The 22,903-nt window shown below is 33.9% G+C and overlaps 1 protein-coding gene across 4 annotated transcripts in view; it reads left to right on the forward strand.

Moving 5' to 3' along the window:
• The window catches only part of LOC138700155 (luciferin 4-monooxygenase-like), a 232,850-nt gene extending 210,589 nt beyond the window's left edge, over positions 1-22,261 (forward strand). For all 4 annotated transcript variants that reach the window (XM_069826543.1, XM_069826544.1, XM_069826541.1 and 1 more), the window contains exons 7-9: positions 3,442-3,669; positions 20,231-20,396; positions 21,659-22,261. In XM_069826543.1, the coding sequence (XP_069682644.1) occupies positions 3,442-3,669; positions 20,231-20,396; positions 21,659-21,780 (516 nt within the window). In that variant the 3' untranslated portion in view covers positions 21,781-22,261. The remainder of the gene's footprint in view (positions 1-3,441; positions 3,670-20,230; positions 20,397-21,658) is intronic.
• The last annotated feature ends 642 nt before the right edge of the window (positions 22,262-22,903 follow it).

A 22,903-nucleotide genomic window follows, 5' to 3' on the forward strand; every position in this document is an offset into this window, starting at 1 on the left:
CTCAAAAACGTTTATGTGTTGTATGACTTGAGGCTTTCCCGGCGTTTGATATAGAATAACTCTTCTCGGGTTCTCAGCCAGGTGAGTTTGAGATTAGCTTCCAAGCTTCCGACGGCTAGCTCTGCCATATTCTTCAGGGATGAAGTGATGTGGGACCACGTCTAGCCTTAGCTCCTGACTGGCCCGCAGCGGGAAGCCCTACTTTTGCATATATACCGGCTAGACGTGGTCCCACATCACTTCATCCCTGAAGAAGATGGCAGAGCTAGCCGTCGAAAGCTTGGAAGCTAATCTCCAACTCACCTGGCTGAGAACCCGAGAAGAGTTATTCTACGTTTATGTGTTCTTTCACTTGAACAGGATCCGTTACTCTCTTCTGTAGTTGGTTGAACAGAATGTCAACGTGTGGTATAATTCTATAAAAGAAATGAAGCCAGAATTTAAATTCTTCATCCGACAAAATGAACTTCAACCCATTAGCTTGTGAAATAGTGGAAAGCTGCTTAATGTCATTCCGCGATTGAATTTCATCCATGCATTCAACTAACTATTTATGGTATTCGTAAACAATAAGAAAAACCCGCGAGTGAAGATTTCATCTCGTAGGAGCTGCCCTTCAAAGACGTCGACCAACCACTTCGTCCAGAACCTTAGTTCTCTGTGGTGATTTTGAAAAGAATGAACTTATTCCTTCCAGATTGGAAAAAAAAAATATGCGCACACCACGGTTTATTTGAGACATGACCAAATTAAGTTGGTGAGCATGACAATGCACATAAAACACTTCAGGATAATGCTGTCTTACTCGTCTTTGGACACCCCGTTCTTTTCCACTCAAAACCGCAGCTCCATTGTAACTTTGTGAAATTAACTTATGTGGAGTGTCTCTTAATTGAGCATTTACTTCTTTCAAAATGCAGGCGGAGAGGGACTCTGCATCATGATTGGACGGGTTCAGAAAACGCCAAAATCTTTCTACCACTTTATCACTTACAATGTAACGATATATCAGGAGCATCTGAAAAATATTTGGAACATCAGATGTCTCATCTGCTATAACCGCCACAAAGTTGGCAGCTTTAATTTCTTCGGAAATATTATATTCGTGAAAAATCTGAAGCATACAGTCCAGCAAATCATTTTGGATTGTTTTTGAGGTTCCTTTAAATACTGTTGCTTTGTCTAAATGGGTTCTCAGCGACTCGTTCAATTCTGCACTAAAATCGACAAGTCCACGAAACATCCGTGGATTAGTTGAAGTGCCCGATTCATCATGTCCGCGCAGAGCAAGTTCGTAAGCACCACAGAATCGAACACAATTAATAAGCAGAGACAACACATACCTGTTTTCTCTTACTTTTTTGTTGTGAAGTTCAAATTGCTAACTGTAAGCAGAACTCAGTCGACTTGCAATATTCTGAATCCCCAGTACGGCCAAATCCATGACATTACTTTTGTGGTTTGAAGACGCAACGTGTTTTTTTAATTTTTTTTTCAGATAAATATTTCAGATCCGTAACACCTGTTTTAGTCCATGGTCACCTCTAAACAACAAACACAGAAAGCAGAATATCGCATTTTTTTACCTCACAAACACACAGCCAGTCATGTTTCGAATAGATTTCCGAGCTGAATGACCTCTCCACCACCTTGCCTTTAACCAAGTAACTTTGTCCTACTTCAATATTAGGATTCGGCTTATCCAAATCTTTAATTACAAATTTATCATTCAAGGGATGAGTTGAGAATTGTTATTAATCAAATAATTGACTATTCATTTTCTATATTCCGTAACAAAGAGTAGGATTTAAAATGACTAACACATTTTCACTGCACACGTAACGCTGTCGCTGTAAATATCACTACGATAAAAACATGACGAACAATGTGGTACAATGCCTTCCTGCTTCTTTTAAATTTGTTACTAACACAACAGTTACTAAGCATGCTATTGAGTTGTATTCATAGAGTTAGTATTAAATCTATGGTTGTATTTCTAAAGGGGAATTATGTTCTTTGTACTACCCTGCTGATGGGCAGTACAAGGCTCTTGCCATAATGCAAGTTAAATTTGCTAGTGCTAAAAGCATACAGCGGCCAATGACAAGCAGCAAACACAGCGCGCATGCCTCACCATTACTAGCAAAGACGAGTAAAATCTCAAGCTGCCCTAAAAATTTTTCTACCTACACAAGCACAGTCTGCTCATTTCTTTAGTTACACAAACCCGTACAATAGTGAAACTTGTACAGATACTGTGCATAGTGTATGTGATAGATTTGAACCGAATATTAGCAGACTATTATTTGTTTAATAAATCATGGTAAAATATAAACCACTTCTTTCTTAAGAATGTTAGGGTAGGGCATATGCCCTTATGGACGGACCGTCCCTGCTTGCTAGTTAAGCTTAGACATTATTTTAGCACTGAAAAACCATTACATTAATAAAAATAAATAAATAACAACTTCACTGCGTTAATATTTAATTTCTGGTGCTACTTTCTATTGTATTTATTTATTCCCTGCACAATCTATTACAGATCATACATTCGTCATTAGGTACTCACACAAACATACATACACACACAAAATAAAATTCCTAATATGAATTTAATTTTAATTTAAACATACCGGTACTTAAGTTTACCTCTGATTGAGGTTCTGACTGATATGTAGGCTATTTCTATTACCAGGCAGTACATCTCACTTGACGATAAATGTTAGAGGAAGAACAATTGTTTGTATGCATCTAATGTTTAATTAGTGGAATGTGAAGCTAGTCAGCGATGTATGGAATGGAGGGGGAGAGGAACTGGCCATCCTACCTCATTATCTCTTGGCCTAGTAGCCTCATGAGTGATACCTTGATGATGTCATTTGTGGGGTCCAGACCTGTCTTCGGACAGTTGACTAAACAACAACAACATACTTAAGTGCTTCAAGGAATATTAAAACTACCAAAATATACAATAAGTAACAAGATAGGTACATAATACATTCTTTATTTAATGATATCTTACCTGATTAACTAGTTTAGATATCGTTTCCATCACCTTCTGAATTATAGTCTAGCGACTATCATCATCTTCCATGCCCGGGATATTAAGGCCCCATCATATGAACAAAAAAAAAAAAAAAAAAAAAAACATAGCAGTTCACTTCACAAATTGTAGGCTATCCTACTGTGTTGTGTTGCTGTTTACTTGAATGTCTAATGCATTTCTTGTTGGTTGATAATGGGAAATAAAAATACAATTTATTGAGGAAACATGATTTATAATGCAGGCAGCCAAACAGACAGACAGAGAATGATTTCAGTGTTTAGAAGGATTTTATTTACTTCTCTGTCAGTTTTAGCTATTTCCTTCCAAATGGACAGATTTACATTATATTTATTACAAACAGCAAATTGTTTACAGGTATATCATTTCTATTATAGGTAGTTGATTTAGAAACTGGTAAAAACCAAGGCCCATATAAAAGCGGAGAAATGCGCTTCAAAGGTCCTAACATCATGAAAGGTTACTGTGGTGATGAAGAAGCAACCTCAGCTGCTTTTGATGGTGATGGCTTTCTGTGCACCGGAGATGTAGGTTACTATGATGAAGAAGGTTACTTTTATATTGTTGACAGACTTAAGGAGCTCATCAAATACAAAGGATATCAGGTAAACTGGGTAGTATGTTATAATTTCTACCATTTTTCATTTTAAATGAAATATGACACAACAATTAATGTTAATGGAAATTAAGATTTTACAGATATGATTTTAATCTATTTTAATAAACAGAGAAGTTGATATGTATTCTTGATTTGCATTTCAAATAAATGAAAGGTACATTAATTAATTTCTTCCACAGTCTATATTTTGAGTAGAGTTTATAAATGAATTCAACTACTTTAATCGACATTATGCTTTCTAAGGAACAACTTAATTTGAGAAGAAAATTCATTTTCTTACTTGGTTATTTAAGATGGTGTCTTTGCTACTAGGTCATTTAGTTTCGATGGAATTGGTGATAGCACGATGATATTTTGACAAGGTGAGACCGAAGATTCATCATAGATTACCTGACATTTGCCATACGTTTGGGGAAAACCTCGGATAAATCCGACCACGTAGTCAGCCAAGCAGGAATCGAACCCACGCCAGAGTGTGCTCCAGATCAGCAGGCAAATGCGCTACCACTTGAGCTGAGTGGCAGTGGCTGGAAAATGTATTGTGGTGTTTTAAAGAGTCTGAGAGAAAAATGGATACAGATAGAGGACAGTAATATTTGCATGAGTTTATGCATAGCATAGGAAGGAAAAGTAGAGTAAATAACGTCGTTTACAACTAAAAGACATTAAGTAAAAAATATTGCTTCTGAGAAAAAGGCTTATATAATGTACTTAATGTATGTGTATAAACTTAGAACTGGAAAATTAAATACACATAAAGAGAAACAACTTACTAAAAGTAGTATTTTGAGGATTCAGTTTTGTCAAGAACTTTCGAACGCCTTTTTCTCAGAAGTAATATTTTTTACTTAAATGTGTTTTGCTTGTAAACTGACGATAATTACGAAAAGTTCATTTTCGTGTCTTACGTATGTTATTACTTATTACAAATCAAGTGATCGCAGATTCCATTCTCACGTCAGCAGTAGAAATGGGAGTTAGTGTGTTTCTTTATAGGTTTCCTCGTTTCAGCAACATGATGACTATAAGGCCAAGATGTTCTACTATTCCTAATCATTAGGACATGTACTGAAAATTTATTCTAAAACTTATAGACCAAAAGATGGAAGGAAACGTGTTATTGTCCTCCTCAATTACGATTCCTGGAAGTAGGACAAATAAGTTTCTTCCTTCGTGGACAGTTTTAGAAAAAACAAAAGTCAATTTTGTTTTTAAAATGTTACTGCAGGTTCTAGTTAGTTAATTGTAAAAAATACAAGCTGTTCTTTTATAAGATAGTGTAGACTAAGCTTTTTGTTATGATGTTCTAATACTATGTCCATCAGCACTCAATTGTAGTAACGTGACTGTGAAAGCCAACAACACTGCAACCAGGATAAGTAAGTGATCCTTGGCAAGACAGTCTTTGAAGGATAAAGGCAGCAGTGGCGTATACTGGTTTAAGGGTCTGGGCTACCACTGACCCTATTATTACACAAAATATATTTTAAAAACCCTATAATAAAATTCCTTACATATTTATATATGAATTCCAGACGTCTTGATTGGGACGAAAATACTTTGATGACTTCGTCATTGAAATTACAGTTGGACCACTTGCGAAGTTTCTGTAGAAATGACTTTTCAATTGACATCAGTGCCAAGCCGGATAAACGTTCTTGTGTATGAGTTGATCTACAGTAGGATTTTATTCTCTTCAACGCAGAAAATGTTCTTTCTACCGATGCTGACGTAGCTGGTATTGTCACAATTAATGTTGCCAATTTAAGGACTTCAGGAATAACTTGGTTCAGCTGGTTTTCATATATGGCAGATAATATTTCATGGATAGGTTTGTTCGAAAAATCAAAGACTTCTGCTGAATATATTACACTTAATTCATTTTTCAAACGTACTTGATCAAAGTGACTGTTATAGGACTGAAATAATTTGTTTAGTGCCTCATTCGGGAAGTTTTCTCTATAAGCAGAAAATTTTTGAGAATCTAGAAGATGTGTGAACTGAAGCTTTCCATAATCAGAAAATGTCAGTAATTTCCATGTGCATACGATCTAGTATGCTGTAGTACAGCTGCCTGTATTTCAATTCATCATCTCCTTTTCTTCGCTTTAATGGTGGTTCCATTGTATTGTCTGAAGAATTTTCATTTTCCATATTACTCCATATGGACGGAAACCCACTACGTCTGAACTCGGATATAGTATGTTTTAACTTTGATACCTCTTGCAAGCAGTATGCTATGTCTAGACTTTTTGTCTGAAGAATATTGTAGAGCACATCTGTATGTGCGAACACTCTAGCATAGACTTCAAGAAGAAATATATATTCTGAAACTGTGTGAAAAAATACAAATATTCTTGAGCCTGCACAATTACATCATCATCCCAGTTTTCTTCAGAGTCATTACAAATGATATTTTCAAAGAAAGCAGTCAGTTGTTCTCTGTATTACTTTACTGTATTTACAAGCCGAGATGTAAAATTCCATCTAGTTGGTGCTAATTTTGGAAGTTTCTTTTTCATAAATTCCTTGAGTTTTTCTGATCTTTTAGGAGATGATGAGAAAAATGCAGCTAAACCCGACAGTGTTTTGAAAAAAATACGGCATTCTGGAATGGATAAAGTAGTTTGTTGCAAAACTAAATTGAGAACATGGCTGTAACAATGGACAAATAGTGCTTGAGGATACTTTTCTTGAACTTTTGTTTTTAAGCCATTAATATTTCCCGCCATAACTGAAGCACCATCGTATGTCTGTGCAATTAACTTATTGCCGACATTGTATTCTGCTATAACACCTTCCATATGCTGAAACAAAGCAGCAGCAGTTTTGTCCGAACTGACATTTGTGAATCCTATAAACCGTTCTTGAACATTGGCAGTACTGTCGACGTATCTTAAAACAGTGGACAATTGACTCTGATTAGAGCAGTCACTTGTTTCATCAACAACTATGGCCACAAAAGGTGCTTCTTCTATTTCAGATTTTATGTTCTTTATCATAACCCCACTTATAGCAAATATTAAGTCATTATGAATTGCGGGAGAAGTACCACGGAATAGTGTTGAACTCTCAAGATGATTGGCCAGTAAATGGTCAAATTCACTTAAGGAACTTAAATATTCAATATAATTTCCTCTATTGTCTGATTCCACACTCTCATTATGACCCCGAAAAGCCAATTCTTGTTTTCCTAGAAAGCAGACTGCGTTAATAAGACGCAGTAAAATCTCCCGATTTTTTTTCACAAGAGCATTGTGTTGGTTGATGTGTAGAACTTTTCGCTTATCTAGCTGTAAATCAATTCTTGTCTTCCCAAAGTTTGCAAAGTTCATGCTACTATAAATATGAGCTTTTGATTTGTCGTGTTTTAGGACTGCCGTTCGAAGGGAGTTCATATTAGAAAACCCCTCTTTTGACCACACATTAGTTTCGCGGCTAAATAACAAACATGGCCAGCAAAATAGTTTAGACAGTTTAGAACTACCACAAAACCAATTCCACTTACCATATGATGTTGAAGTGAAATGGCGTGTGTACTCACGCTGTTTTTCTTTTACGTCCATGGACAAATTTAACTCAGGAGTTGGTCTTTCCATTTTCACAATTTCAACTTTCTCGTTGTATGTACGACGGTTAAAAGGCACTTTTAATAAACCTTCTATTACACATTCATTTTCAACACAAACCTCTCCAGAAACTTGTTCTGCCATATTTTTCACAATATCACTTAATTGGGAAATTAAAAACTTAATAATTCACAATTAATATAACTCTTAGACACTTGAACAAATCACAAATTTAAAATACTGCACTGCAAGAACACAATCACATTAATGAGCTAGCGTACTAAGCATATTGTTGCTTCGCGCCTTCCAAGAAACCGATCACGAGAGCGGCAACTCACCCACCTACAGTGCACGATGGAAACAGGAGGGAGCGGGGGGACGGGGAGTTGTGCGACGTGAGCGGAACGGTCACAGGCTACCCTTCGTAGCAGCGGTTTCTCCAGTGATGCCGCCTTGACAACTTGTTTCTTTCGAGAGCAGAGAGCGCATATAAATCTAACAATTACTTTAATTTTAATTACTGTGGTAAAACTAATACGGTAATACAAAATTATTACATTATGTTATATTATAAACTTTTCTTTTGTAATTTCCTTGGGCTACCGCCGGTAGCCCCGGTAGTCCGCAAAATACGCCCCTGAAAGGCCGACCGGCCTCAGGTATACGTGTCTCAGCAGAGATGAACAATCATTCAACCAGGTTTTTTTTCCGAGATTTCCCTGAACTGTAAGGCGATTATTAGGTAAATCATTATGAATCGTCGTCCTCAACTCACCAAATGTCATCTCATTATCACCAATTCCATGGATACTAAATAACCTAGTACTGGTAGACCTAGTTGATACAGGTTTGTTAAAGAAACTGACTAAAATCATCACGTCGAGTATCCCAATTCTTAAAAAATTGATATGTCAAAATAATAAAATTAATACTTACTTACTTATGGCTTTTAAGGAACCCATTGATCCCTATCCTGTGAAAGATTAATCCAGTTTCTATCATATTCCACTTCCCTCAAATTCATTTTTAAATTATCATCCCATCTAAGTCTCTGCTCCCCAAGGATAATAAAATTAATAATAATAATAATAATAATAATAATAATAATTATTATTATTATTATTATTATTATTATTATTATTATTATCATTATTATTATTAAGGAAAATAGGAGGCATTATTGTGATTGTTGCTTCTGATGTTTGTGTAATAATATCAAGTAAGGTTGTTGTCACAGCTAATATCTATTTAATATATTATAATGGACATTCACATAGTTTTTCTCAATATACATAAAGTTTCACAAGAAGGACCTTTAAATATCTTCCTTCTTAAATACACTCTTTATAACATTTTATAAGCCGTACCAGGAATCACTAATGTACTGTTAAGTTATTTCATTAAAAAAATAACGACTTCACTGTGTTACCATTATAAATATTTGGTGTTATGTTATCTGATTGACTAGTTTTATTGTTCTTTGCATCATCCTCTGAATCCCAGTGATCAAATATTTGTAATGTTAACACAGTGAAGTTGTTATTTATTTATTCAAATAACTTAGTAGTACATAAGTGTTTATACGGGGACGGAGCAACTAGAGGCTTCAGTGACGTCACTGCGAAGGAGCCCGCACACAGCAGAATTGTTCATTGCACTACTAACTGAAAACATTAACCTTACTTTCACCGATCCAGCTGTGCTCTCACAATATAATAATTTCCGTTCTAAAAATGTTTTCCAAATGAATGGTACTGTATCTGCTAGTGCGGGAGGAGGGGTGGTCGGACTGCTTAAAAGTAATGGTACCTCTAGATGCTCTGTCGCCAGTGTAAATATTCTTGTTTCTTACTTCCTCCAGACGTCTATATATGTATAAATTTCTAGATGTGTTTCTCAACAAACCAATAATGTCTAGTATGAATGTACAAGTAGCTCGTTCTTAGATCCTATATTCTTTGTATCTCTATTACTGTAGCCTACTTATATTTCCGTTCTTTGAATATCTCCCATAGTAAAAATTGATATATCTGTCTTCAAGCATACCTACATCGAAAATTGTGTATGTTTCATTCGGTGGTTACCTGCTTGTTTCACAAAACCAGACAGAAAGTACTATAGTATCTGTAATTCTCATCCATATCAGTGGAATGTATTAAATTCCTAACGGGTAGACCTACCGGTATGTAGTTTGGTATCGAATGTATTTATAGCCAATGATTGATATATTCTTATATATTAAGGTTACCGGTACCAGATTATTTTCACAATTCCAGGGACAGATACTCCCTTTAACATTTCTGTTAGTTTTCCATTCACTGATAAGCCTATTGTTTTTACACATCTTAAAGAATTAAAATACTATTATATTTACACATTAAAATGTTCATTTTATTTAACTACTACTTAAAGTGCTGGTATTTTGAGAAGAGTGAATTTTTTTAAATCGATCTTCTCTGCATCTCAATTTTGCAGCAAATTCCTGACAGGTCATATTGCAGTTGGTTAAGGTTCGACAGTTTCTAAACTGTTCTGGCTTTTTTGGATCTTCACACTATTTTCACAGAAGAAAATATTTTCTTCACTAAACATTATTTCCAGGAAGATGAAATTGCACGTAGAAAATAATTTTCTCGGAGAAAATTTAAAAAAAATTCACTTCATTTTGAGCAAAGGAGAGCATTTTTTCATTCCACTTTGCTATTTTTTCTGAAGTCACATATTTCTTCAAATAAGAAATTTCATAAAACAAATTATTTCATCCGGTCAAGTACAACTACATTGGATGAAAAATAATGTCTTCAAATTTTTCTCCTTTTGAAGGACATCTCAGCGATATACATTTCACAGGTATCTTATCTTGTGAATGAATTCCAAAGACACAGTGATATTCAACAGCATTTTCATAGAATTAAATCGGTTACTTTGAAAGGGTTCATCTCAAATTTCTTAAATTTCACAGGAGAAGCAAAAAACTATTTTAAAACCTATTATAATGCCAGAAAATTAAAATAATTTTATATCATTAAAGGACATTAGATGTTTATTTTTTATTGTTTATTGTTAATAAAATAACATTGACAAAAATACAATCTTAGTTCTTCCCTGAAGGAGTAAAAGATTTGAAATAAATATAAATATGCCTACATAATCAATGTTAGTCATATAGGATGCCCAAGAAAATTATTTTTCTATTGTGGAGTTGACCAGTTTTCAAAATGAATCTGAGCTTGTGAAAAATTTAGTCCACTATTATAACTGAAACTTGTATTTTTATGAGAATTAAGTTTAAAAAACATAAATGGTACTGCAAAACCTTGCTAAAAGTACGTATAATAGGGAAAACGTGTGAGGAATACTACAGTTCTTCAGAAGCTTCACCCATTGATTTCATAGTAGAAATATTTGCAGTTGGCTGGGATGTGTTGATAGAGATCCTGATATCCTTTATTTTCTTGATATTCATACAGTAGGAAGATTTTCTTGATAGGCACAGTTGTTTTCTATGGTTGGCACGAACAGTGGGAAGCTATCTCGTTCTTGTATCTCCAACAGAAAACGTTCCTCTACTGTAATGTCGATACAAAGCCTGGCTATCACACTCCTAGTTCCCACTAATAAAAACAAATTCATAATAGTTGTTCACTGCAAAATATCACTTCTGCTCTTGAGAAACTGCTATTCCGTAACTCTGATTGTACATTAGTTTTTTTTTTTTTTAATAAGGTTGGCCACCAAGTCTTAATATTAGCTATATCTCTATGTGTGATATATTTTACTTTGAATTCATTTCGATTTAAAGAGAACTCTATGAGATTTTTCAACTCTTGTACGACATAGACCCGATTGTTATAGTTAATTTTCTTTTAAACCACTGCAAAATCACGGTCGCGGTCATTGAAGGAGTGGTCTCGCTGAGGGAAGGAAATTTAAAATTTCAAACATCTTCCTGTAATAACAGGAGCTTAAAAAATCCGTAACACAGATATGTTTCGGTTGTGTTTTGGATAACCATCCTAGAACACGTGAAGTACAACTTCATTTGGAATACTTTCCTTCAGATAATAATTCAAGAAACTGCAAATGTCATTAGGACATTTATGACCTTTCCCTTTCTGATAGAAGTAAAGTGTAGCTTTCTCGGTTTCGAAGTTATGATTGTAGAACTCCAAGAGTTGCCTGTAATAAAATACGAATATCTCCCGCACTGGTAAGCATGGAAGAGGAAGGTTCTGCATATAATGAAAGCGTAATGCTGCTGCTTTTTTGCATAGTGATTTTACCGAGTCTATTTTATTGAAAAATTTGCTGTCTCGTCACTTATGGACTATATGTTCAGCAACCGCAGCTTACATCTCATTCTCATTAAATGGGGTTCTTATTTTTGTTCCATTAAACAAACGTCTATTTGGGGACCACCAAGGAACAAATTGAAATGTCGATCAAAATACTTGAGGGAAAATATGTATTTTAAATTCATTTCACAATATGGATACTTTTTAAGAACATTTTTACACAATCTTAACATTGAGCCCAGATATTTTCTTATAATACTTGAATGGACTTATTTGATAAAAATATAGTAGTAAGCAGTTACGAATCTAAATTTGCTTGCACATGACACCAGTTCTTTGAGGCGTGGTTGGTTTATTCACGTGGTTAGATATTATTTTTCATTTGGCTTTCTTTATTGCAATCTATTTATAATGATGCCTATATATCGCTACTTTCCTTCTTTCTTTTAACCGGAGAATAAGAAGGACCTGAGAAACTTGCACTGTCCGATATCTTCTCCGGCATAAATAAATGACTGCACATGACTAATTTGGGCAGACGACTGCTAGTTAACTACCGATAAGCCCACTGCATCAGCCAAAACAGGAGTGTGGTGAGAGAATTAGCTGTGCAGCAAGCAGACAGTCATACAGATTACTCTGATAATGGGTTACCTCTAGGAGATGGTTAGTTTTCCAAATGAATGCTTGAAAGTGACCCAGTATAAAAGTGCTTTAACGAATGAAAAAGTCCTGTTTTCTCTTAGATTGTAGGAGTATGAAGCCGTCAAAAAGTGAATTTGTGAAAAAAATGGAGATGACCTCTTTTCAAAATTACCGATTCAATTCTAGTAATTAACACTTAAAATTCTGGAATATCTGGGTACACATTATTAAATCAGGGGCATTCTGGGGATGAATTTTGTTCAGGGACAAAAGCAAAATTCGCGGACTGTTCCTGGCAAACAGAGACGTCTGGTAACTTATTATGAATATATATCCTTATTCAACCAAAACATGAACAGTCTATCATGATCTACATCATTATCAGGATTGCCAGACATCTCAAATATTAAGTGACAAACTTGTATAATTCTTTGACGGAATACAAGTCATTTCGATTTTCTTTTAATCTTGCCCATTTTCATAAATGAGAGCTAAGATGAACGCTAGATGTATAGCAAATTAAAAAAAAATTCTTGAAACTTACACAGAATGTGTTTAGAAATGATTTTATTTTTCAGGTTCAAATTCATTCTGAAAAATAATACTACATTCAGCTCATAAATGGCAATCTATGTTTCATACAATAAGTAATTTGATTATGACATTATATAGGTTAAACCGTAAGTAATGTAATTAATTTCAGGGGTTATTCTTTGAGATATTGCAAACAAAAATAGTTTAATACAATTTTGTTTCTTTCTGCTTCCTTTTCGAAATAAAAATTGTTTTGTATGAAAAATTTCATAGTGTGCTTTGGGAGAGCCATTGATTTAATTCCCGATATACATGTACTCAGCCAATTTAAGAGAGCAGTGTTTTATGATAATAAATGATTGAAATAATTTTAGTTTTGTCCTTAAAATGGGCAGAAATTTGTTCTGAACAAATGTAATTTTTCGTTCTTGAAAGAAAGTTAAAATGTTAGGCCTACATTTGTTCGGTTCAAATTTCTTCACATTTAAAGGACAAAATTAAAATTATTTAAATCATTTATTATCGTAATACACTGCTGTCTTAAATTGATTCAACATATTGGAAATTAAATCGATGCGTTTTTTTCCAAAATACCTTATGAAATATTTCATATAAAAGAAACGAAGAAAATTTTATTACACTTTTTTGTTTGAAATTTCTCAAAGAATAACCCCCTGAAATTAATGACATTATTTACGGTTCACTGTGTATTAACCTAAAGTGCGTAGCTTTTTATGAATAGGCTATTTATTTTATTGAAATGATTTTCAGTTTATTAGCAATGATGATGAACTCAAATGGCTAGTAAATGGCTAACAATTATAAAGTAAGTGGTAAATAAAGTGCAAAACGTTTTCCAAATTAGTAGGCCTAACCTTTTTTTCAAGTATGATAGCATCAAACGCATTTAAAAATAATATTGTTCAAATGACTTTGAAGTGAACACATATCATAAACAAATGTTCACACTAGGCAACTTAATTAATGCTGAGTTGTTACTCTAAAGAAAACTTCTCTACTGTCTTTGAAAGATTCTTTTTTTATAATTTCACAGTAAGACAACTTGCTAAAGAAGAAATATGAAAGTGACAAATACACAGATAATAATGTTAAATTTAATCCTGCTTATGCATATAATTATCCATGTATTGTGGGTCCCTATCACCACGGCATGGCGCGTCCTCAGGTTGCGGATAGAGGAGACGGCCTCCAGATATGGAGGGTAGCTGCGAATATATTGAATAAGCAGTCGTGGACAGCCGATAAGGGGTGGTCCTCCAGCTTGGGGGTTGGGCGAAAGGCTAACAACCAATCACCGTAAAAAACAGCTTGTTACGAATCCCTACAATAAGCCTCGGAATAGGACTGATTCTCTGGCACGACCACAGCAAAGGAATAAGGTTTTGAGATTTCGCACTTGGAACGTAACTAGTCTTTATTGAACAGGAGGGGTAAACATTAGTAGCAAAAGAACTAGCTAGATATAGAATAGACTTCGTGGGAGTACAAGAGGTTAGGTTATATGGGAATGGCATATCACAAATAGGAGATTACTTGTTGTATTATGGGGAAGGAAACAATAATCACCAATTAGGAACAGGATTCTTTGTTCATAAAAGAATAAAATCAGCAGTAAAAAAGGTCGAATTTATCAGTGACAGGTTATCATATTTAGTACTTAAGGGTAGATGGTGCGACATCATAGTTATAAATGCTCACGCCCCTACAGAAGAGAAAGACGACCATATAAAGGATAGCTTCTATGAGGAATTGGAACATACTTTTGATCAGTTTCCTAGATATCACATGAAAATTTTATTGGGGGATATCAACGCTACAGTAGGACGGGAGGATATTTTTAGACCAACTATTGGAAAAGAGAGCCTACACGTAACTAGTAGTGACAATGGAGTTAGATTAGTCAACTTTGCCACATCGAAAAATTTAATTGTCAAAAGTACAACATCCCCCATAAGGATATACATAAATATACTTGGACTTCTCCAGATGGATTGACACACAACCAAATAGATCACATTTTGATAGATAAACGGAGACATACTAGTATAGTAGATATTCGAACTTTCAGGGGTGCAGATTGTAATTCTGACCATTATTTGGTGATTGGAGAATTAAGAGAAAGATTATCAGTAGCCAAGCGAGTAGAGCAACAAGTTAATATTACTGAATTCAATATTTTGAAATTAAAGGACGAGGAAGCTAAGCAAAATTATCAGGTCGAAATTTCGAATAGGTTTGCCACTTTAGAAAGTTGCGATGAAGTTGAGAAAGAATTAGATGTTAATAGCGTGTGGGAAAATATCAGAGATAGTATCAATATTGCAGCTGAGCAGAGCATAAGTTATTATGGAACTAAGAAAAAGGAACCGTGGTTGGATGAAGATTGTTTCATGGTAGTAGAAAGAAGGAAACAGGCAAAATTGAAATTCTTACAGGATCCAGTTGAGGAGAAGAGAGATAATTATTTCAATGAAAGACGGGAAGCAAGTCGTACACTTAGGAATAAAAAGAGAGGTTACTTGAAGGAAAAACTGAATGAGGTAGAAACAAATAGTAAGAATAAAAACATTCGAGATTTATATAAGGGTATAAAGGAATTTAAGAACGGATATCAGCCAAGGGTAAAAGTGATCAAGGATGAGAATGGTGACTTGCTTGCAGACTCTCCATCAATCCTAAACAGATGGAAAAACTATTTTGCGCAACTACTAAATGTACATAGGCCAAATAGAAATGATCGGGACGAAATTGAAATACAAACTGCTGAACCATTTATACCCGAACCCACGCTTTCAGAAGTCGAAATTGCGATAGAAAATCTGAAAAAGTACAAGTCTCCAGGTATCGAACAAATTCCAGCAGAATTAATACAAGAGGGTGGAAGTGCATTATATAGCGAAATTTATAAACTTTTACTTGCTATTTGGGAAAAGGAAATTGTACCAGAACAATGGAAGGAGTCCATAATTGTACCTATTTTTAAAAAGGGGGACATAACCAACTGTGGTAACTTTCGAGGAATATCACTTTTGTTGACGTCGTACAAAATTTTGTCCAATATCCTTTTGAGAAGATTAACTCCGTACGTAGATGAAATTATTGGGGATCATCAGTGCGGTTTTAGGCGTAATAGATCGACTATTGATCAGATTTTTTGTATTGGACAGATAATGGAGAAAAAATGGGAGTAAAAGGGTACAGTACATCAGTTATTCATAGGCTTAAAAAAGGCATATGACTCGGTTAAGAGGAAAGTATTATATGATATTCTTATTGAATTTGGTATTCCCAAGAAACTAGTTCGATTAATTAAAATGTGTCTCAGTGAAACATACAGCAGAGTACGTATAGGTCAGTTTCTATCTGATGCTTTTCCAATTCACTGCGGACTAAAGCAGGGAGATGCACTATCACCTTTACTTTTTAACTTCGCTTTAGAATATGCCATTAGGAAAGTTCAGGATAACAGGCACGGTTTGGAATTGAACGGATTACATCAGCTTCTTGTCTATGCGGATGACGTGAATATGTTAGGAGAAAATACACAAACGATTATGGAAAACACGGAAATTTTACTTGAAGCAAGTAAAGCGATTGGTTTGGAAGTAAATCCCGAAAAGACAAAGTATATGATTGTGTCTCGTGACCAGAATATTGTACAAAATGAAAATATAAAAATTGGAGATTTATCCTTCGAAGAGGTGGAAAAATTCAAATATCTTGGAGCAACAGTAACAAATATAAATGACACTCGGGAGGAAATTAAACGCAGAATAAATATGGGAAATGCGTGTTATTATTCGGTTGAGAAGCTCTTATCATCTAGTCTGCTGTCCAAAAATCTGAAAGTTAGAATTTATAAAACAGTTATATTACCGGTTGTTCTGTATGGTTGTGAAACTTGGACTCTCACTCTGAGAGAGGAACATAGGTTAAGGGTGTTTGAGAATAAGGTGCTTAGGAAAATATTTGGGGCTAAGCGGGATGAAGTTACAGGAGAATGGAGAAAGTTACACAACGCACAACTGCACGCATTGTATTCTTCACCTGACATAATTAGGAACATTAAATCCAGACGTTTGAGATGGGCAGGGCATGTAGCACGTATGGGCGAATCCAGAAATGCATATAGAGTGTTAGTTGGGAGACCGGAGGGAAAAAGACCTTTAGGAAGGCCGAGACGTAGATGGGAGGATAATATTAAAATGGATTTGAGGGAGGTGGGATATGATGATAGAGACTGGATTAATCTTGCACAAGATAGGGACCGATGGCGGGCTTATATGAGGGCGGCAATGAACCTTTGGGTACCTTAAAAGCCATTTGTAAGTAAGTAAGTAAGTATGCATATAATTATAATAATAAGTACGGTAAATAGCGCACATGTGAATGTATAGTTCCAAGGAGTATAGATTCTTCACTCTTTGTTGTCATTGTTCTTTGATATTTCCATTAACGATTTTGTTCTCTGTATGGCTTATGCATATTACAACATATATAAATGTAGAAAACAACATTATTTTTTTAAATTATCACAAAAAACTTAATAACTTTATTATTATTATGATTATTATTATTATTATTATTATTATTATTATTATTATTATTAGTAGTAGTAGTAGTAGTAGTAGTAGTAGTAGTAGTAGTAGTAGTAGTAGTAGTAGAATAAAGGAGGAGATTGTCGGATAGGTCTGGTAATGTCGGATAATCTCGGATAACATATTTCTTTTCCATCGAATGGTGCAATCTGATGTGAAAATAATGCATTAAGTTCTCTACAAGTAGACGAACATCTGCATGAATAGCCATTACAGTTGAGTGCTTCACTGTGTGTGAATAGCGTGTTTTCAACGCTTCTGCCAAAAAGAAACTTTTTGAGGGTAAGTAATGTGATTTATTCGTTACAAGTTATTCTTATATTTACATAACATGGTATGCAGTGTTTGATATACCATAGATAAGGCTTCTTAATTCTCTAATTGCAGAAATGCTATCGACAACATGTTTCATGCAGCTGGCTTGTTTTACTGTTTGTGAAGAGTCGGCCAATGTCGGATACTAGCTGAGGGCAATGTCGGATACTAGCCGAGGGCAATGTCAGATACTAGCTGAGGGCATTGTCGGCTGTCTTTTAATGCTGCTTGCTCGCTACATGAAAGCTGCCTTAAACCCATTTATATGTTTTCTATAACAAACCACAACATTTTTACTCATGGGTATTTTTAATTTATGTGAGTAATTAATTTTCTAATGAATCGAATATTATGAAGTAACGAATTGTTTCTTCTTCTGATATTTTTAGATGCCTAAAGTAAAAGAAAAAAGAGATTCAGTCTAAAAAAATGGAAGTCTGGAGATATGGTAAATGCCAATGTCGCAGTACGGGAGAAAAGAATGGGCTATCTTGCTGCTTCCAAAAGATTCAATGTACCTCGATCAACATTATTTGATTATGTACAGTCCAACTCTGAGCCCACCAAAGCCGTTAAATCGAAACTTGGACGAAAACCAGTACTCCCAGCTTCACTTGAAGAGAAGCTAGTTGACTATGTGTTAATGATGGAGAGAAAATATTTTGGATGAACCAGAAATGATGTTAAAAGGCTTGCATATCGGTTGGCTAAACAGAACACTATTGTAATAGTTTCTGATATGCAATATATTATTTTAAATGCATTATCAATACCTCTTACATAATAATGTCTAATGTATCCAACATTACCTTCCCATTCTGTCAGTGATGATATTATTTCTGTTTTGTCTTTGCAAGTTATACAGCAATTACATATTATGTAAATTACCTAATACTTATGTACAATCTGCAGGAACCCCAAGAGGTTATTATAATACTAAGTAATTCCAGTTCTAACTTTTTTCAATTACCTTTATTTTGAAACATCAAAATGGTATCCGACAATACCCTCCCTTACTCTAGTAGTACAGTATTGAATTTCCAAGTTTATAGAACCCTATTTTACCCGAAGGTATATTAGGGCTGTAGTTAAATCATACATATCTTAGCCTTGTACAAATATTTACATAAAATATATACATATTTATGACATAAAATACACATATTACATTAAATGTGTATGACATAATAAAAATCAAAGTTATATTATATACAAATACGTAGATATGAGATAAAATAAATATAATACATGGAAATAGATGCACAATATATGAAACACAGACATATTAGATACCATACTTTCCCAGGACACATCACGCAGAGACTTGTTACATAAAAAAATAGGTAAGCATTTCGTAGAAACATACATATTACTTTTAAGGACATATATGACATAAAAATGATATGAAATAAACACATGACATACAAATGCATGTACAACACATATAAAATACACAGACAAGACAGAAAAAAATGAAAATTACATAAAACTTATATATGATATAAAACAGTGATATTATGGCTATTATTATTGTGATTATTAGTATTATTATTAATAGTAGTAGTAGTATCTCCTTTTATTTCAGCCTGTGGCATGTTAGATTAATGATAAAAAAACTGAATAAATATATAAATATATATATATATATATATATATATATATATATATATATATATGTACACACACACACACACAAAATTAACACATTCATATAGCCTACCCTTACTAATTGCATTAACTACAACTTCTCTTACTATGGCAGAAACACATTAACTAGCTATTTACAGTGAATTGTGAATATGTGATATGAATTTCTGAAATTTTCTTGAACAGCATTTATTTTTAAACATAAAACACAGGGGTTTTTCAAATTGCCCAGAACATGAGATGACATGTGACAGTAATAACAGGCGAGTTCTTTCGAAAATTGGGCAATCAAATAGGAGGTGATCAACAGTCTGGTCGCTTTCCTCGCATTTACATATGGATTCATTTACATTATTGATTTTGAACCCTTTAAAATATGTTTTAAATTTTCCATGGCCTGAAATGAATTGCATAAGCACGAAATTGGGTATCATGTGTTTACAGTTTAACCTAGAGATTATTGTAGGAAAGAATAAATCTCTAGTTCGAGAGTCCTTATTACTTTCTTGCCATTGTACATCCCAGCGTGCTAACATGTGTTCAGTGTTCCCTTAACTTATGTTTTATGAAACTGACAGGAATTTTATGGTAATTAGCTACGACATTTATGGAACAAGCAAGCTTGGCTAGTTGTCTGCCCTTTCGTTCCTTAATATACCTGAGTGCCCTCGTTAGTAGTAGTAGTAGTAGTAGTAGTAGTAGTAGTAGTAGTAGTACTGTAGTAGTAGTAGTAGTGTTACCATTATTACCATTAATAATATCATTATCGTTAGTGGAATACTAATACAGTATGTACTACTAAACTATATACATATTATGTTGTATAATGCAAAGGATTCTACATGAAATTATATTATGTTATTAGTAATGTGTTCATAGTATTATAACATTGAAGGATATTGCTGTATACATGTTATTTCAAGGTTGCTCCTGCTGAACTGGAGGCTTTGTTACTAAGTCATCCTGCAATTAAAGACGTAGGCGTTGTTGGTGTACCAGATAAAATTGCTGGAGAACTGCCATTAGCGTTTGTAGTCAAAGAACAGAAGAAGAATGTGACCAAACAAGACATAATTAAATTTGTTGAAGGTATTGTACATTTATAAATTTTCATATTTCCATAGAGAATTACATGCATAGGCGGATATTTTCATTAAAAGAACATTAGGCTTTTGATAATTATTTAACATATCTTTATGTATGTATCATATTATGTCCACAAAGCATCTGTTGTATCTAGGTGAATCATCTGCTATCTGTCGATATGAAGCAAGTTCTACAAAAATTACTGATCATATTCAAATTTGGTTCAAGTCAGTCAGTTTTGGATATTGTTTTAAAATACCGATAAGAACTTATACAAAATGATATAGTATTTCTAGAAATTTGTACGTTGGTTTCCTCTTTCCTTGCGGAGTCTACGCTCTTTAGCTATATCAATGACCACGTTATTTAAATTGAAGTCATTTTGTCTGTCACAATTTAGTTCCCAGAATTGTTTGCAATTTTAATTTCGTTATTCTGAAATTTTACCAAAGCAGTCGTAAATTCATTTTGTGCAGTCAACAAATTTAGGAAATTTTTGTGAATGCGGTTTACCTCTTTTAGATTTATAATCTTGTCTATTGTCTTTTGAATCATCACCAGACATAAATGTTTCTGTTCCTACCGCCACCACCTCTTCTTCACCTAACCTACTCATCTGGTGGTCCAGCTATTTGGACATTCCACTAATTCATTAATAATAATAATAATAATAATAATAATAATAATAATAATAATAATAATAATAATAATAATAATAATAAATCATTGACCATGAAGCAACATTACCACCTCTTTGCCTCTTAAAACCATTGCTAATCGAGTTATTATCCAGTAAACAGTAGAATAATATGCACACATGTTTTTAGTGCAACTCACAAACGAAAATGGACATAATCAATAACACGCGAATTTCCAATTTCACAACTCAAACCACTTCAGGGTAACCAAGAAAAGTCATGTGAAAAACATTAAGTCAAGTGTTAAGTGTAAGGTTTGATTTCAACTGCATAAAACAAGACGGAAATTGACAGATGAAACCTACTAACGGACTTAGTGTGTTGCACGTGTTTATTTTCGTTCATTTTGCAGTTAGTGGAAATTGTAATGATTAATTATCTCATAATTAGATACAACATAATGGACTTCACCAGACGAAAGAGAAATTTTGCATAAGGAACATTCAAAACTTGAAATGCCAAAAAAAACTGAATTGGGTGTTTCGCCAGTAGGCCGATGATATTGTAACCTCCTCTTTTTAAAACATTGCCTTATTCATATAGCTAATATATTCTCTTCTGTTACAGGGCAAGTTTCATCGCAAAAAAGATTGCGAGGAGGAGTGATATTTGTTGATTCCATACCAAGGACTCCAAGTGGAAAAATTCAAAGACGAAAACTAAAAGAGTTGACGAAGTCAAAGTTGTAAATATTAGTAAATCTGTGCAGTTGGGGCCCAAAGTTGTAATACAGTAACATACACAATAGTACATTACACAAACACATACGTGTACATGAATACATCGCATACATGCATCTAATTACTTGTGAGTCATTGAGAAAGAATTTCTCGGAGATTTCATACTTCAACCACTTTTCTTATAATAGACATAGAAAGACTTTTAAACATGGAGGCCTATAAACTATGGCAGATATTTTCCATCTCATTGGCCCCTTCATGTGGAATTTTTGTATCTCTGCAAACATAAGAGTGGTATTAGATTTCTACTTTGCTTATAGATCCGCACAAGACAAGTCTAAAAGTAGTCAGATAATATGGTTTCTTGCAAGATGAGGAGCTGATTCTTGAGTATTTGTCATGTTTATACTTTGTTAAAACCTAATGCTGTACTAAAATTAACGAATAATAAACACAGCCAAGGTCACAAGAAGGATTTAAAACTTGCAAAGTGTCTTCACCTTTTTTATTTCAATTACTGCGACATGACTAACGGACATGTTTTTTAAATATGGAAGTACAGAGTTTTTTTTTAAATTCTGGCATGAATGTATCTATTAATATTGGGTCTTAGAGAAAAAATGTTTCATGTAAGTGTCACAATAATAATTATTGTTATTTTTTCTTGATAGTGTATATTGCACATGAGCCATTCCATGCCAAGTCGAACACTCATTTAATCGCAACTTTTTTTTTTTTTTTTTTTTTTTTTTTAGATTCTACGAGCAAATCCATTAGACTCGTATTTTTTATTTACGAAATTGAGACTATATTTTCGAAATTATAGACTTTCGTAGTTCTGCGTGAAAAACCTAGATTGGAGTGCACCATAAAATTTAAACTCTGGTTCTATCCATCGCAGAGAAACAAATGATAGTTCATTTCGAAGGATATTAAACAGTATTTCCTTCTGCCTTTACCATACTTTCATAAATTATTTGTTTTTGTGTTATTACGGTTTTTCAGAAAAAAAGTTTAAGCGTAATTTTCGTTATGATTACACCTAGATTAAAAAAAAAAAGATACCAAACAACACTCATATGTAACTTCGTTTATGGAAAAAATTTTACGTTGGAATATACTTATATGAATT

This window comes from Periplaneta americana, chromosome 5, assembly GCF_040183065.1.
Source record: "Periplaneta americana isolate PAMFEO1 chromosome 5, P.americana_PAMFEO1_priV1, whole genome shotgun sequence".
Classification (NCBI taxonomy): Eukaryota; Metazoa; Arthropoda; class Insecta; order Blattodea; family Blattidae; genus Periplaneta; species Periplaneta americana.